At 36.9% G+C, this 18380-nt stretch overlaps 1 protein-coding gene across 4 annotated transcripts; it reads left to right on the forward strand.

The window, feature by feature from the left end:
• Positions 1 to 11359: 11359 nt before the first annotated feature.
• On the forward strand, positions 11360 to 18139 carry LOC108992359 (GTP-binding protein At2g22870). 4 transcript variants are annotated; one of them, XM_018966902.2, is made up of 5 exons: positions 11360 to 11525; positions 12345 to 12878; positions 12997 to 13066; positions 17375 to 17537; positions 17650 to 18139. In XM_018966902.2, exons 2-5 carry the CDS (start codon positions 12413 to 12415, stop codon positions 17857 to 17859), a joined length of 909 nt encoding a protein of 302 aa, XP_018822447.1. In that variant the 5' UTR covers positions 11360 to 11525; positions 12345 to 12412; the 3' UTR covers positions 17860 to 18139. The 4 variants fall into 4 exon arrangements, with proteins under 4 accessions (XP_018822447.1, XP_018822445.1, XP_018822444.1 ...); XM_018966900.2 differs by having other exon boundaries at positions 11365 to 11530; positions 12082 to 12878; XM_018966899.2 differs by having other exon boundaries at positions 11365 to 11525; positions 12082 to 12878.
• Positions 18140 to 18380: the final 241 nt, after the last annotated feature.

Below are 18380 nucleotides of genomic sequence, written 5' to 3' on the forward strand. Positions count from 1 at the left end.
AGTACTGTTTATAGCTATGGATAAAAATAAAGATAGATAAACCAACGTGGATGGTTTTAAAGACATATTCTTCAAATTTAAAGATGAAAATGAAGATGGAGAAGCCACTACCAGTGCTCTACCATAGGATTAGTTTTTTTTTTTTTTCTCTCTCTTTTGTTGCCTTAGCCGATGGGTGCAAGAAAAAGAAAAGAATTTTGTGGTTTGCTTATGAAGCTTACGAGCTCAAGTCCAAGGAAAGAAAAAATATTTTGTTGCTTATCTTGGAAGCCTACGTGTTCAAAGGGTGGGAGAAACTTTTTGCTTTAGTCAAAACTTATCCCATAAGTTAGGGAGATGGAGGGTGAAGATCTATCCACTTCAAGGATTCTTTTCACCTACCAATCCAATGGTAGAGAATAATTAGGTCATTTCCTAAATGAATAAATTAAAGGACTTGAGAGAAATTATTTCAAAGTCTAAAAAAATAATACCCTTGATTTATTTTAATAAATCATATTTTAAAAATAAAGCATACTCATCTTAAAATAAAATAATTAAAAGTAATAAAAATCTTTATCTCAAAATATTTAACTTAAAAAATTAATAAAATGATGTAAGAACCTACATAGTAGGACTCGGGTATTACACTTCTCTCATCTTCATCCAACCACTTAATCTCCATAGCTCTTGATTATGAAGTGGGTATCTTCTCTCTCTCTCCTGCTGCTTTTTTTTTTTTTTTTTTGGGTTTTAAGTCTGAGTAAATCATTCCATTGTTGGGGGGTTGAAGTAATGTTGTGCTGGTAACTAAGGGGAGGCTTGAGCTTGTCACTAGTTGTGGTTTGTGGACAACAGTGGATCTGTGGAATGCATCTCCCTCAAGATCTGGTTCCTTATTTGCATGAAGTACTTATTGCTAGCACAAAATACAGAAAACTCCAGAGAGAGAAAGTGGGGAGTGCATTCTATGAGAGTGGGTGAGAAAAAGAACAGGCCATGGAAAAAGAAGGGGAGAGAAAGAGGGAGTAAAAAAGAAAAAGTGGGATCCAAGTTGTCAGACGATTTTGTCCCGACTGCACACATCGACTGCATATAGAGCTTTTCATCCAAAAAGGATCAAATGCATCACAACAGCATTTGTCGTGATAATATAAAAGCTTATTCTTCCACGTTAAAGGAAAATTCTTGCATAATATCCACCCTAATTGATTGGGGGATTTGGTCCCATCTCTAATGCTTGTCCCGAGATTTGATCTTCGTAGTGAGACGCAACAAGGACTACCCCAGCTTCTGTTGATTTTCGATCACCCACTCCTGGCACTTCTTCATCAACGCACTCTTGGCACTTCTTCATCAACGCATGCCTTTGGAAAAGCTCCTCCAAGGCCCCCTTCATCTCAGAAACCTTCAGGTCAACAAACCGATGAGCCTCTTCGGCACCTGCCACTGCTCCAGAAAGTTCAGTGCAATGTTGTTTAGCACCTACCAACTCCCTCTAGGAAGAGCCTAGTTCCAGCCTAAGACTAGGTAGTTGCGCCTGAGTGGAACCTCGTTTTGCCCTCAGCAATGTTAGCTCAAAGCTGTTCTGGGCACTAACCTCCCTCGCCTGCATGAGCTCACTTCGGAGGCAGGACACACTTCACGAAGAATGTTTAGATCACCCTCCAGTGAGTGGGCATAACCATCTAACTGTAGGAGGAAGATCTCCACCTTCGGCCTTCTCAAACTTCCACTACAAAGAAATCAATTTCTCCAGCAAAATTAAGAATACCTCACCAAAAATTTTTTATACACATGAGCTCCAAAGAAGCAATGATATTGATTTCAAGTAAATATGATCATGTGATAATTTGGCAGATCTATTCACCAAAGCATTACCGATTGCAACAATTAAGAAGTTAGTACACAAAATTGAAATGCGTCAACTCAATGATATTTTATCATAAACGATTGAAACTCTACATACTTTTCAGGGGGAGAAAATCATTAAACGGATTGTACTCTTTTTCCTTCACCAAGGTTTTGTCCCATTGGGTTTTCCTATGCAAGGTTTTAATGAGGCAATCCTAAATGCATTCCAAGGTACACAAGAATATTGTACTCTTTTTCTTTTGCCATTGATTTTTTTCCCATCGGGTTTTTTCTTGGCATTTTTTTAACGAAACATGTTCTTTTATGTATGGTCATCCAATAGGAAGTGTTGTAAATACATGTATTTAATTAATGACCATGTAGACTACAACTTATTGTGTTTATTACACATGTGATTTGGTGTAACGCTCTGTCTCCGGAGGTCTAGAGAATTAGCTTTTGCAACCTAAAACCATTTACCATAACATATTATACTCCAAATTTTCCATAAAATACAAATTCATTTATTCAAACTAAATGTATATATTTTTCCACCAGGACACCATACAAATACTTCATTGAAATAAATTAAAATTCCACAAAGACTTAGAAATATCCATGACTCAAAGTACCAAAATAACATAAAATCATAAACCTACTAAATAAGACTCTCCAATAAATACTTGTACCCCTTTGGCACTTATTCATCTACGATCATCAAACCCTACTAACACTTTCTACTCTTGACTTTCAACTAAGGCATCAAAATTATGTGAAAAATATTGTGAAGATAAGGAGTGTGTTATCAACAACTCAGTAAGCAAGGAATATATACTAGTATGTAAACATGAGCATTTACAGAGTTCAGAATGCAGAATAAAACATTTACTTTCAGAATGCAAAATCAGAATATTTACTTTGAAATGCGTAATCAAAATATGTTGTCAAAAATATTAGAGCGAAACTTTCATAAACATGTTTATTCAAAAATAAAATCATTTGGCTTATCATAATCCGATACATAATCTTCATATCATATCAGAGCATCACATCGGAACAGAGACCATGTTTAACCCTCGTGGTAGGATTATAAGCCACCATTATACCCGTGGTGAAGCCGTATATCACAATTATCACCCGTGGTAGGGTCGTATATCACTATTATTACCCGTGACAAGGCCGTATACCACTACTATCACCCGTGCCAAGGTCGTATACCACTATTATCACCTGTGGCTGGGTCGTAACTGAACCAAACAGAAAAACAGAATCGGAACGTCATGCAAAAGATTTTTCAGATGTCGCATCATATCAAAACAGAGTACTGAACAGATTCAGATCATTTCACATATTCAAAAACAGATTGAGAACATCTTCACATTACATGCACAAGTTTTCAAATGTCATATTCGCTACTTTTGCCAGTTCAGAAACAGAATGCCAAAAATTAGCTCATGTCTACACTAGTCATGACAAAAAAAAAAATATTTTTCCCTTTCATACAGATTTCATGATTAATGCAAAATAAATAACTAAAGTTGTTTCAAGTTTCTTTTCATAACAAAATATGTATATTTTCTAAAATCGAGCTCAGTTCATTTCTTTTATGCAAAGTCTAGCACAGAAACCTCACTTACTTGGACTTTTTAGTTTTTTAGAATTTTTCTCACAACAGTGTCAATCAAATATTAATCTTCACCTATAAAATAGTTACGTAACTTCCGTAAATTTTTTATCGAACACGTATTTCGATACTTCAACCTGAAAGGTTAAAATAACCTATTTCTCCTAAATGTTTAAAATTCTCTTAACCCTAAAATATCATTACTTTCCCAAATTTCAATGATATCCATTTAATTTATACGTCTAATACCTTAACTCTAAATGAATTTCTGTAAAATAAATTGCACGGCTAACATATTTATTCAATTAAATCTAATTGGGCCACATGCAAAGGCACATCCAACATAATATTTACTTTACATGATTATGACAGAGTCTATTATAGTAAACATCAAAGTTTCATTTGATAAAAAATGACTTAATCATATCTCAAACGTTAAAAGAAAATAAAATTAAACACCTACTACTGAGATTTATTTATAAAAAATTTTATACTAAATAATATAATAATAAGCAATATAATTTAAAACCCTAACTATCTTCTGTAATAATATTTATACTTAAAACGAATCCTTCACAGAGTGAATAAAAAATAAGCCCAGCATATAACCAGGGGTATTTTTAGGAATTGACCATAAATTTGTACGGGTTCTTTGGGAAGGGTTGGAATTCAATAACAGCTTCTAAACTACACACACTCCAGAGTAACTCGTGCAATAGCGAGTAACATTCTATACCGAGAGAGAGGGAGGTGCACGATAGAGCAAGGGCTGGGCAGAGGTCGAAGGTGTTGGCATGGTGGCACTGCACTAAGAGAGAGAGAGAAAAAAAATGATGAGAGAGAGCTAACATGAGGGAAAGAGAGACGGACAGTGGGGGAGTTCGAGCGTGGGCTTACTGAGAGGAGGACGGCGGACTTGGAGTGGCATGAAGTGCCCGACAACACTCTTTGTGCAGGTGGCGATGATGTGGAGGGGTTGGCAACATGGGGTGGTTGGTTTGTGGCTCACGGTGGGGAGAAAAATTCCTGTGTTTTGGTGTGTTGCAAACAAAGCAGTCCCGTTGGAGCTTTTCAGTGGTTGAGGATGGAAGTGTAGGGAGGCATTGTGGAGTAGTTTTTGTGTTGCACCAAAGCTGAGCAGTGGGAGGAGGTTGCGACGTGGTGGCTGGAGCCTCTGGATGTGGGTTGCTGGACTTCATATAGGGGTGAAGGTTCTCAACGGTAACACTTGTTGTTACGGCTGAGTTCGTGAGATGGGGGTGGTGGCGCACAGTGGGGTTTTGGGCTATGGTGATGGTCATCTATGATGGAGGAAGGGTCTACAATACAACAATGGATAGGACGGGGATTGGTCGCTTTCTCTTGGTCTGTCCAAGTGTTGTGGCAGAGGCTTTTGGGTCATGGCAATGTGGGTTTGGTGGCTTGTGGAGGTGAAACAAGATAGGGATTGTGCAGTGGCTGGCAGCAACAACAAGCCTTGGGCAGTTTCAATGTGCAGCGCATAAGATGGTTTGTTGTACATATGATTTGGTTGGCACAACAAACTACCATGGAGTTGCCTATAAAAGGTGTCTTAAGGATCATTTGTGATCATAAGAAAAATTGAAGTGAATTATATTTAGCTCTTGAAGAGCCAAGTCCATATTGCAATCTCTCTCGGTCTTCTTACTTTTCTTTTGCAATCTTTCAATCTTTTGTTACTTCTCTCATTTTACAATAGTGAATATGTTATTGAGGTGATTACGTTCACATTATGCTTGTCTAACTCATGACGACAAATTGATTTTTTGTTGCAAAATTTTGTAGCCTCAAAATATCGGCGGAACTACATTAAGGCTAGAGGGGGCCATTGTAACGCTCCCATAAAAGGCATAAACTATATGGCCTATATGGCTTATATTCCAAAAAAACTAGTCGATGATACAATTAGATCCTTATTAGAACCTTATAAAAAACAAGAACTTGTCATTCTTAAGCAATGTAGATCTCATTCACCACCTACTCTTATCTTTATTAGATAGGGTATAAGAGCCATGGTCCCCTACCTTCCCAAAAAGCAACAAAATTATTAATCAAATTCAATGAAAACTTGTTAAAAAAATAATATGGATCCTAAAAATTTTGAAAACTACTTAAAACCTTTAAAAAATATGAAAAATCTCTTCTAACCTCGTCTAAAATTCTCGAGTGTTCTTAAAAGTTTGAAAAAACAGTTTCTATACTGTCCTAAAGTCCATATTGTTTTCATCCAAAATATAAAAAAATGTGTACACATAAAAAATCTAAAAATATACCTTCAAAATTTTAAAACTTGAAGATATGGGTTAAAAAATATCTAAAATTTGATCGCTTAAGTATGAATATATTTATATATAAATATATATATTCTATATTTAGGCCGCGTTTATATAATATTTCTTATATAAAATCCAAAAGTCTTTCATTTTTAAAAAATATTAAAGTGTCTTTTTTAAACCTGTAAACATTTGCATATCCTCTCCTAAGTTCCTTCAATCAATCTTTTACTCAATGAAAAATACTTTAAAAAAAATACACTATGGTTTATTATTTTCTTGAATTAAGAATTTTAAAATGATCAATTATCGAGTTCAATAAAAAAAAAATGTTATATTTATAAATTAAAATAAATATGAAATTAAATTATGTCTATAATGTATTTTCTTATAATTATAAATAATAAAGTGTATAATATATATATATACACATACAATAATAAAGTGTATAATATATATATATATATATGCATCCGCATGTATGCAAGCATCATCGTCATTGCATAGATCAATATGGCACCTCCAAAGTCGAATTTTTGGTTCTGCCAGTGCCTAAAAAGTCATGGTTTTCTTCTATTGAGCTTCTTCTTGTTGGTAAATTTTACAACTATCCTTTCAAATAAGCTGACTTAAGAGGGATATTTTACTTCTTTTATAATAAGATATAGACTAGGAATATAAACCTGGAATATGCACATCTATATTAATGAGATGAAATTAACAATCTTATTCTAGTTTTAAAATTTCACAATAGCAAAAACAATATGTCCGTACATAAAGTGTGTCTTACAATATTTATTATTATGGTATGAATATTTCATGTAGGTAGTGCTAGATGAGTTTTGCTACACAACCTCCACCACACTCTACACTTCACATTTTTTTAATTTTTTTAATTTTTTTAATTTTTTAATATATTTTTAAATTTTTTTTGAGTTTATCCTTTTTAAATTATTTCAAATTTTCTATTCATTATTCATATAATAAATATTTGATAAAAGAAAAAAATAATAAAAATTAAAAAAGATATAAAGTGTGGAGTCTTAAGAGATTTGGAAGATTTATTGGTGCTAGATATAATTCAACCATTTCCGCTAACTAATATATAGTCGCAAATAGCTAACTTTTACTATTTCGGTCAAAATGTCCGTCTACATTTAAAATTGCCATTAAAATGACTTTTTGGGGGATATATTATGAAGGGAAATAATGTCACCGGAAAATAGAATGATTTTATTACTGTTTGGGTACAAAATTTTCATCGACATTTAAAATTACCGTGAAAAATATTTTTTTTCAATGATAATATGTTGACCTACATAATATCGCCGGAAAAAACCATGGTTTTAATATTGTTTGGGTGCCAAGTTTCCGTCGGCATTTAAAATTGCCGTTGAAAAGACTTTTTCCAGTGATGTGTTGACGCAGGATATAATGTTTTAATTTTGTTATGCTTTTATGCCGACACGTAGATTGCCGGTAAAGGTCAAATTGTTTGATATAGGGTAGGAAAAACTAGGAGTGGGCAGTGCGGGCCCTCACCCCGCTACCCCACTCCCCTCCGTCTTGCCCCGCAAGGAGAATTTCTAGTTGGGAGGGGGTGGGCTAACCCCAATGGGGCCCCGCCCCGCCCCAACTCCGCTATATATAAAAAAAAAAAATTAATATTTTTATAAATAGATATATACAATTTGTTGAAAACTTGAAGTAATATTCAAGTTACTAGATTGCCTGAACCTCATAGACCAACATTTATATTAAAGGCCAACCTTATTGCTTAAGTGATATGAACCCATGGGAATGAATTCCCTTGAACCCACAATCAATTTGAAAACTCCCCAAAAAAGTCAAAATCAAGTCAATGGATGGAGAACCTAGACCCGATGAGAACTCGTTTCAAGAACCTAGATTATATTAAAATCTAGACCCGTTGAAGAACCCGTCTCAAGAATCCAGATTACAAAAGAAGGAACGCTACAAAGGTTCTGATTTACTTTTGATAAGTTCAAAAGTTCATTTAAGAACAAGAGGAGATAAACACAACTCACAATGAATAAATTCATCAAATTTCATAAACTGATTAAAATGAGACTACAAAGAGTATTTAAACTAAAACTTAATTAAAACCCTAAGCAAAATAAATCTCCATCTTCCAAAAATACCCCTGAGTGAACAGTGTCACGACTACATACGGCGCTATAGTAACCCTAACCCTAGTTCCATAAAATAATAACTTTCCTAATATGCCCTTGCATATGCCCCTTAAGTGATTCCCATAATAAACCCAATTATTCTAAACTAATAAAATAAGTCCTTTAAATTCATTAAATATATTGAAAGCTTTCAAGTGCCCAAAGCCTTTAAGTCATGTTGTTGCCCTTTCCATAGTTTATCAAAAGAATTAAAACTGAATCTTCATCATTTAAGACGTTGAACTTGTATTTGGCTCATCTGGAACTTGCAACATATCTTTAAGACTATACTCACCTTGGTTCCCATCATTAAGTATAACTATTGTATTGTCTTGACCTCCAATATAAAGATTGGCTTAGGAGACGAAGGCAATCCAAAATACAATTCCAATGAGTTTAAATTTTTTTTATATTTATAAAATTTAACTCATAATTTAAATTATATTATCATTTGAGTCCAACAAAATATTTTTGAATCCAAAAATAATTTTTAGACCCAATGGGTCATGGGTAAGTATTGGCCAGGGCGAGGGGTCGGGCGGATAAGATTTTCGACCCCGCCCCCACCTCCGGCGTTGAAAACCTTCCCCCACATGGTGCGGGGTGGGTGCGGTCCATGCGGGTATCACCCTAAGAAAAAACCATACTATCTCGATAATCTCTCTCCTTTATGAACTTACCTCCTCACACCGTCTGTCCGCCTACTGCCTCCTCTCCATGCCGGTGAGTCTCTCTCTTTCTCTTAGTCTCCATTCGTGTCTCTCTCGCTTGCACCCTCTCTCTTTGTAACTGCCACTTGGTGATCCCTCTCTCCCTCTCTCTCTCTCTCTCTCGCTAGCTAGCACAATGAAATTACGAAGCTTCACAACTTTTAAGGGATGGAATTAGAGGCTTGTTTTTTTCTCTAAAGTGATGTTGTTGTAATGTTGTTGTTTGCCCCAACTTTGACCTACTCAACATGTGCCTCTGCTTTTTAGGTTTATCACTTAGCACCACAATCAACAAAAAGCGATCGGTAATTCCTAGTTAGGCCAACGTCATGACCAAACTGGTTGGTGATCTTTTCTGAATTTTAGCTTAAGCCAATTAGTGTTTATTAGTTCTTGCAGCATTTATATGGGTGGGATAGGGACTACAACAGGATCTTCAATATTTTTCTGTCAGATCTTTTGTGGCCCAAATGATCCATTGTGCTATGGGGGAAAAAGAGTTGGAGTTTGTGGTGAAAAATGTTCTTTTGTGAACCATTGTTTGTGGTTAAGATATACAAACAAAAATGTGTTTGTGGTTGGTTTATTTCTCCAGTTTTAACTACTACAAAGGGCACTGCTCTGCTTCTTCTCATATCCAACTTCATTGGGAATGGATTTTCATAATCCATGTTTTAATTAAAAATATTGGATATCATAGTTTATTTTTCTGGTTTGATGGGGTTTTAATATAGAATGTTTAATAGCTTTATAATAGATTTGTAAACTGAGAAATTGGAACAAGAATAATTTAGGTCAAAGAAAAGTTAGCCATTTTGAACCTTCTTATATGAAAGAAAAAGTATAAAAATGAAGTTTACCTATGAAATTTTTGTTACCTACCTGAACATGGTTGTGTGTATTGGTTATAGTCTTCTTTTTTGTTGGCATGACTCAAAGGGTCACTTATTTTTTGGTTTTGTTGTGATTATAATTTATTACCATGTTACTATCTTTATGTCCTTATCTTGACTGTGAGAATTTTGATAACTATATGCTTTAGGAAATACCTTTCCATGAAGTCACTAGTGTACAAAGGGCGAAAACAACAGGGATCTTCCCTAATGCCATAGTAATTGTTATGGGAGGCAAAAAGGCAATTCTAGATATAGATTTTCATTTCTTCCCTTTGGCTTTGTAGAGATGATGTCTATAAGAATGTGGCTGAATTGTTTTTGGTAATATCTTTGTCATTTCAGTATCATTTGCAATGTCTTAATTCAACTATTATTTAGCAGCACTTCTTTGCATCTATTCAACGTCAACTTAATAGTTAGGGGAGTCGACTTAACAAATCTTTTGTGGCACAAACTGACAACTGGATTTGACGCAACAATTTGAAAATATGGCGAAAGGTCCGACGTAAAAATCCAAAGAGTCACGACCACAGTTAGTAAGCATCCCAAAAAATGGCAGGAACCTGGACTTGTTTTTTATTTTTGAATTAATCTAGATAGAAGTTGATCCTTGATAGCACACGACACACTTGACTAACATGGCAAACTATATTTAAAATACACGTCACGGTTCGAATCAAATTCATGGTTCGTTGCTTCTCTCCCCCCCTGCAAATACCTTTCCATGAAGTCACTAGTGTACAAAGGGAGAAGACAACAGGGATCTTCCCTAATGCCATAGTAATTGTTATGGGAGGCAAAAAGGCAATTCTAGATATAGATTTTCATTTCTTCCCTTTGGCTTTGTAGAGATGATGTCTATAAGAATGTGGCTGAATTGTTTTTGGTAATATTTTTGTCATTTCAGTATCAGTTGCAAAGTCTTAATCCAACTATTATTTAGCAGCACTTCTTTGCATCTATTCAACGTCAACTTAATAGTTGGGGGAGTCGACTTAACAAATCTTTTGTGGCACAAACTGACAACTGGATTTGACGCAACAATTTGAAAATATGGCGAAAGGTCCGACGTAAAAATCCAAAGAGTCACGACCACAGTTAGTAAGCATCTCGAAAAATGGCAGGAACCTGGACTAGTTTTTTATTTTTGAATTAATCTAGATAGAAGTTGATCCTTGATAGCACACGACACACTTGACTAACATGGCAAACTATATTTAAAATACACATCACGGTTCGAACCAAATTCATGGTTCGCCCCAATTGCTTCTCTCTCGGAAGCCCCCCCATTTTATCTCCCCCTTCATTGCATCAAAATCTCTTTCCACGCCTTTCCCTATCTCTCTTGCAAAAACTGTGGTCACGTAACACTTTTGCAAATATAATAAAGGAAATCTACAGAATAGTGTAGCTCTCTTTGAGGGAGCAACTCCAGAAGACTAATGAGGAAAAGTAGGATTTTTTGATAAATTCTAGATGATTCCCAAAATGTAGGTTCCTGCATACAAATAGAGACTTGCTGCTAACAGACATGACCAAGGCCAAGGGGGCTCATTAGTACGTATTGCAGGGACTAACAAATAAAATAAACTATTAATTATAGAGGTTTTGGATTCGAAACCTTCCTCCTCAAATGAATTTAAAAAAAACTCAAGTCCATGGCCCACTTACAACCCAAAATAACATGACAGACTAAATAAAATAACATAACAGTCTAAATGAAATAATTAGGCTAGACAGCCCAAAGCATCGGCCCACTGTGGCAGGCCCAGCCCCTAGAATCACTTCAGAGAAGTACATGGTGCGAAGTACTTCAGAACTGAAGTGTCTCCTCTCACGCGTTGGTCTTCTCTTCAGTCTGCATCCAGAAGCTCGAGCACAGCACCCCTCACGCAGCCCTAGCCTCGCCGTCTCTGACAGGTCGTTCATCGTCATTCATCGAAGGGAAATCGTCCAGAACTGCGGCAACGGTCACGGTAAGGTATTTTTTTTTTTACTTACAAAAAACAAATATATATTGTTGTTGTATTCCCTGGCTTGGCAAAACGTTCGAATTTCCTTTTCCCTGAAAAGCATATTCCAAAACAAAATTAGCGTTTTTATCTAAGTTATATTTTTTATTGTTTATCTAGTTCTTTCTACACTGGTTTCTCATGTGGAACCGTAGAAGGAATTCCATCACTACTATGTAATTTACCTGTTGTTGAGGACCCATTGGTGAGGCGTGGTTGCTGATTTTTTTTGGAAACCAATTTGTATGTAATTTTTGGTTGCTGAGGCTATGCTAATGAGGCGAGGTTGTTGATTTTTTTTTTTTGTGCCCATCAGCTGTTTGATGGAAGTCCCGAACCAGTTTCTAGTGTTTTTTTTTTTTTTTTTTTATATATATATATTTTTTGCCCATCAGCCTATTTTGTGCCCTCTTGTATATTGTAATTTTGGACTTGTAAATCAGTGTAGGGATGCTAAATGCACTTTATGTTTAAAATGATTTATTTTAGTGAGCATCATGAGGCCTTCCTAAATTTTCAGATGAACTGAGGCAGCAAACGCCGTGGTGGCAGTGGTTTAAAAATGACTATTTCTATAGAATGTGATCAGCAGAACATGGTGGCAGTGGTTTAAAAATAAGAAGAAAAAACAAAGGTTTAAGGCCCAATCTTTGAAAATAAAGTTCCCTCATGAAGACAATGAGGATTTCTTTTTTTAAAAACCCAAAGAGTCGCGACCACAATTAGTAAGCATACCGAAAAATGGCAGGAACCTGGACCAGTTTCTGATTTTTATTTGTTTAGGTAGTCGCAGTTGGTGTTGTAGTGGAGATTAGACGTCGATACCATTAGCATCCAAAGCTGAACCAAAAATGTTACTTCTGAGAAACCGCCTACTCCCTTCTCCTTCTTTGTTACTTCTGCCTAAATCCACACCTTTCCCCCTCTCTATCCCAACCCTTCTCTCCCACTCAAACCGCCGCCAATATCCAACCCAGAATGTAACCTCAGCCTCTACCTCGAAGACCACTCAAACACCACCTATCTCCGATGCCGCCCGGTTCGTCCGGACAATCCTGTTCGTTCCGCCCGGAGTTGACCCGGACGAGGTCACCGACGACATGGTCCTGCCTGGCTCAAACATCGTGGTCGGACCCTACACAGGTGACTCCCGGATTAAGGAAGTGGAGTTCGTGAAGAGCAGCGGAAGGGCCAAGGATTGTCCCAAGGATGACCGACCTGAGTTTGCAATTCTGGGTCGCTCTAATGTTGGCAAGTCTTCGCTTATCAATGCCCTCGTTCGCAAGAAAGAAGTTGCTCTTACATCTAAGAAACCAGGTTTTGGTTTTAATTCATCCCCACCCCACAAAACAAAAGTAGTGTTTTCTTTCTCTTTTTAGTAGTTTCATAGGATTTGGTCTCTGGTTGTTTCTAATTTGTTGTGTTATTTGTGCAGGAAAGACCCAACTTATAAATCATTTCTTGGTAAATAAGAGCTGGTATATCGTGGATTTGCCTGGTTATGGGTAAGTTCAGGCTACTAACTCTTAACAAGTTTAAAATTCAATTTTTATCTTAATTGTTTTAAACCTCTTTACTTTATGCGAATTCAGTGGATAAATGTGTAGCATATAAGCATAGTTAGTTCGAAGAGACAGACTGACGTGCATTTCAAGGATTTGAATTTGCCAATTCGTGTCTGTGTGTAGATATGTTCATGTCATACTATATCATTTGAACTCATCTCCAGAAAGTTTTGATCTTCTACTGGAGTATGGTTAGCAGGACTGTGTATCTTGCTGACACTTGGGTAGAGACTTGATAATCCTTGGATTCTTTATTTCTGTCATATTCCTATATGATAATAAATATATAGGGCTCTCCTTAAATGCTCGATGATTGCCTTTTGAGAAATGATTATTTGATCTGTGGAGATCCTACCTTTTTGGGGGGATTTTTTTGCCACAGTGGATGCATATTGCTATGTTTTTCCTTTCCTTTTTTCTTTTTCATTTGTGTGTTTGCGCTTATTATGTGGACAGTGCACAGAACAAGCATACATGGCAATCTCTCCACGGCTGCATTAACAGCTAAAGTGCGTTACATGAGACCGTGTTAATTATCTCCTGCAAAATTACTTGTTGATTTTTGTGTGTGTGTGAAGGTTTTCATTTGTATGTGCGCGCTTGTTATGTGGACAGTGCACAGAACAAGCATACATGGCAATCTCTCCACGGCTGCATTAACAGCTAAAGTGCGTTACATGAGACCGTGTTAATTATCTCCTGCAAAATTACTTGTTGATTTTTGTGTGTGTGTGAAGGTTTGATTTTATGCTGGGACCCATTAAGATGTGCCAAAAATATTTAGTCTCTAGTTTTCTCAAGGTTGCCTTACCCAATGATTGTTATGACAATGTGCAAGTGGCATTGCAGTAGCATTGCAGTATCACGTTCATAGTATTTGTGGACTACTTACTTAGTGGTCTTGTTCCCCTTTATTTCCTTTTCGATTAAAACAAAAATATTGTTGCAGAAGTGCTACTTATCAAAAAAAAAATATTGTTGCAGAAGTGTTTCACTGCTGTATGTGAGACATTCACTGCTGTATGTGAGACACAGATTCTCTCTGTTCTGAATGTTGTCAATTCTTTTTTTTTTATTATTGGTAAATATATTTTATTGATCGTAGGAATAGGCAAAAGCCCAAGTACAGGGTCATGAATGTGGTCAATTCTTCTTCGGTGGAGGGTCTGATATCTAGTCCATCAAAATATTTGATCCTCTCCCTCGGTTGTGGTAGGTCAAAATTGCAGAACATGGTCAGTCTGGGAGTGAATAGAACTGAGCATTGTCCTTTTACTCTTTGGGGCTGGGCATCATGAACCAAATGGTGCTAGTGTTTACCTTTCAAATTTATTTGTTCATCTGAATATTGAAGATTGCTTCCTTCTGCTCTTTTGTAGTTCTAACATTACCAACATGCATACTTTTGTTTGTTTCTGGTTTATGACCATCCAGTCACTTTTGTCTTAAATCAAAGTGATGGGTTTACCCTGGGTTTCTTTCAAGCTTGTTGGGAGGTGGTCAAGGAAGATATTATTGCAAGTCTTTCTTGAATTTCATTCTAATGCTAGATTTGAAAAGAGCCTCAATGCCACCTTTTTAGCCCTCATTCCTAAAAAGGTGGGTTCTAGGGATGTGAGGGAATATCGTCCCATTAGTCTTGTGAACGGGATGTACAAGATTCTCTCCAAAGTGTTAGCATATAGACTAAGCTCAGTGGTGGAAAAACTAATCTCAAAGCCGCAAAATGCATTTGTCAAAGGTAGACAAATCTTTGACTCGGTTCTTATCGCAAATGAAGTATTGGATGGTCGAGTTAAGTCTAGAGAGCTTGGGTTACTTTGCAAGTTAGACATAGAGAAAGCTTACGATCATGTCAACTGGAAGTTCCTTCTTTATTTACTTGAAAGATGTGGTTTTGGGGGGAAATTGCAGAAATGGGTAGAATTTTGTATCTCTTCAACTCGTTTCTCCATCTTGGTAAATGGCTCTCCGATGGGTTTATTCAACTCCTCTCATGGCCTAAGACAGGGAGATCTTCTCTCTCCTCTACTTTTCTTATTTGTCATGGAAGTTCTCAGCAAGATGATTGAGGGGATGGTGGATGGTGGGTTACTCCATGGTTTTTCGGTGGGGAATGGTGATTTTAACATTTCTCACTTGTTATTTGCTGATGACACGCTTATTTTTTATGGTGCACACCTCGGTCAAGTCCAAGACTTGAGGGCGCTACTCCTTTGTTTTGCAGTTGTGTCAGGATTGAGTATTAACCTTGCTAAGTCGGAAATAGTGCCAGTGGGGACCGCTTCGATGTGGAGATTTTTGCTACTACCTTGGGATGCAAGATATCTTCGCTTCCTATGAAGTATCTTGGTTTACCGTTGGGTGCCTCTTTTAAATCTGAAAGAATTTGGAATGATGTAGTCAAAAGGGTGAAGCGCAGATTGGCTGCTTGGAAGAGGCTTTACTTGTCGAAATGTGGTAGGTTGACTTTGATTAAAAGCACTCTTTCTAATTTACCCACCTATTTCTTGTCTTTGTTCCCGCTTCCCACAAAGGTGGCTAACCGAATTGAGAAGTTACAAAAGGATTTCTTATGGAGTGGATTGGAGGAAGAGTTCAAATTCCACCTAGTTAATTGGTCTACAGTTTGTACCCCAATATCTGGAGGAGGTTTGGGGATTCGCTACTTGCTGAAATTCAATCAAGCTCTCTTGGGTAAGTGGTTGTGGAGGTACCAAAATGAGAAGAAAGCCTTTTGGAGGGCGGTTATAGATTCTCAGTTTGGGGAAGCTTGGGGAGGATGGTGCTCGAATGAGGTACGAGGCACTTACGGAGTGGGTTTATGGAAAAACATTAGGAGTCTTTGGGGGACCTTCCAAAAACATGAACATTTTGTTGTAGGTGATGGTTCACGTGTCCCTTTTTGGTTTGATATATGGTATGATAACCATTGTCTACGAGATACCTTCCCTGTCATCTTTGCGCTTACAAGAGTAAAGGAGGCATCGATTGCCTATCTTCATTATTCAGTAAATGGCACCCCTCAATAGAATATTGACTTCATTAGGGCAGCCCATGACTGGGATTTGCAGTCTTTTACACAGTTCTTTGCGGCTTTATATTCCGCAAGTATTCCAGGGGGCTCTGGAGACAAGTTGCATTGGAATCTTTCTAAGAAATGTATCTTCTCGGTCAGTTCTTTTTATCAAAAGCTCACGAACTCCGGTTTGTCTATATTTCCATGAAGAGTATATGGAAGACGAAAGCGCCTTCAAAAGCAACTTTCTTTGTCTGGACAACGTCTTTGGACAAGATTCTCACTATAGATAATTTGAGGAAATGACGGGTCATTGTCCTAAATTGGTGTTGTATGTGTAAGAAGCATGAGGAGTCTGTTGATCATCTGTTTTTACATTGCGAGGTAGCTAAGGCCGTATGGGATGATTTCTTCTCAAGAGTCGGATTGTCTTGGGTTATGCCTTGGAGATTGGTGGATTTCCTCGCAAGTTGGACAGGACTACACGGAGATTCTCAGATAGCGGCAATTTGGAGATTGGCACCAATATGCTTGTGTTGGTGCATTTGGAGGGAGAGAAATACTAGATTTTTTGATGATCAAGAGAGAACAAGGGACGAGCTTAAAGTTTTCTTTTTTAAGACATTGTTCCTATGGGCGGGGGGCTATAGTTTGTAACGGACGTACTGTCCATGATCTTCTTCTTTCTATTGTACCCTCTAGCTAGGCGTGTTTTCATGTATACTTCCTGTGTACCTGGGCTGTCTATTTCTATGAATATATTATCTTTGATTACCTATAAAAAAAGAAGTCTTAAATCAAACATGTAGAGGAACCTGCGTTAGAATATCTGAATGGAAAATAGAACATCAAGCATCATTTATGTGGACAAGGATATACTTATCAAAAAAAAAAAAATTATGTGGATAAGGATATTGTGATCACTCATTATGGTCTTTTGGACTGTTAAAATAAACTATAGTGGGAAAGGAATTTCCATAGCAATGAAGGTTTTATTGCTTGTTGGGTTTTGGGAGCTATTTCGCATGTCTAGAACCCATTCTTGTAGATGAATATTACAATATAGAGAAATAATTGTGGCCATTTCCATATAATAGAAGGATATATGTGATGGAATGGAAACCTTAATTGTCTTGTTTCTCCTTTCATTTCAATATTTGATATTGATACCCCGCGATAATAGAATATCTTCAGCCAAATTGATGCTTAGCAGTTCAAATCATATGCAGGTTTGCTAAAGCCCCAGATGCTTCTCGAATGGATTGGTCATCTTTCACCAAAGGCTATTTTTTAAACAGAGATACTCTTGTTGCTGTCCTTCTTCTTATTGATGCAAGTGTTCCACCTCAGAAGATTGACCTGGACTGTGCTAATTGGCTTGGACGGAACAATGTACGATTTTCTGTAGTGTAAAAGATGATACTTTCACTATCACTTGGTTACAGCCACAATGCTAATCCCAGTCCTTATCATTGTATTTCTACCTTTTTTCTGTGCGATTCAGATACCGTTGACTTTTGTTTTCACAAAGTGTGACAAAATGAAAGCAAGCAAAGGAAAGAGGCCCGATGAGAACATCAAGCTTTTTCAACAGCTGATCAGACAAAATTACCGGGAACATCCCCCATGGATCATGACCAGCAGTGTCACTGGTTTGGGCAGAGATGAGCTTCTCCTACATATGTCACAGCTAAGGAACTACTGGGATCAATAGGAACAGTTTCAAAGCCAGATGTAAGAGAAGGTAGGCTTTTTATTTGAAAGAAAGTTTGCAAAGGCAAAAAAAGTATATCTTTGTTATAACAATGCAGAACACAAAAAATCCCAAGGACATGAAGTGAGTAGTCTATGGTGTTATTTTCTAAGGTTCATGTCCTGATTGAATCTTTTTGAAATGTAAGAGAGATTTGTACATTGACTCCACGGTGAGCTACACCATTCTCCATGTGTATATAAATGCATGATAGCTTTCCTGAAAGATTTTTGTTCAAAGTGGTCGGTGTGTGTGGATGTTTATTTTTATTTTTATTTGTATTTTTGGTTGAAATTCTCATAATCATTCCTAGACCAAAGGGCATATCCAGCCTCAATAATAAGCGACTGGAGGATTACTTTTTGCAGTTAGATGTGAATGGCCTCTTCTTTTAGGAATGTGACGTTCCCATATCTGATTATTCTTTTTGTATTTGAGCCAAATCTTAGCGAACCTACACTGTTATAATGCATTTTTCATTG

This window comes from Juglans regia, chromosome 15, assembly GCF_001411555.2.
Source record: "Juglans regia cultivar Chandler chromosome 15, Walnut 2.0, whole genome shotgun sequence".
NCBI lineage: Eukaryota > Viridiplantae > Streptophyta > Magnoliopsida > Fagales > Juglandaceae > Juglans > Juglans regia.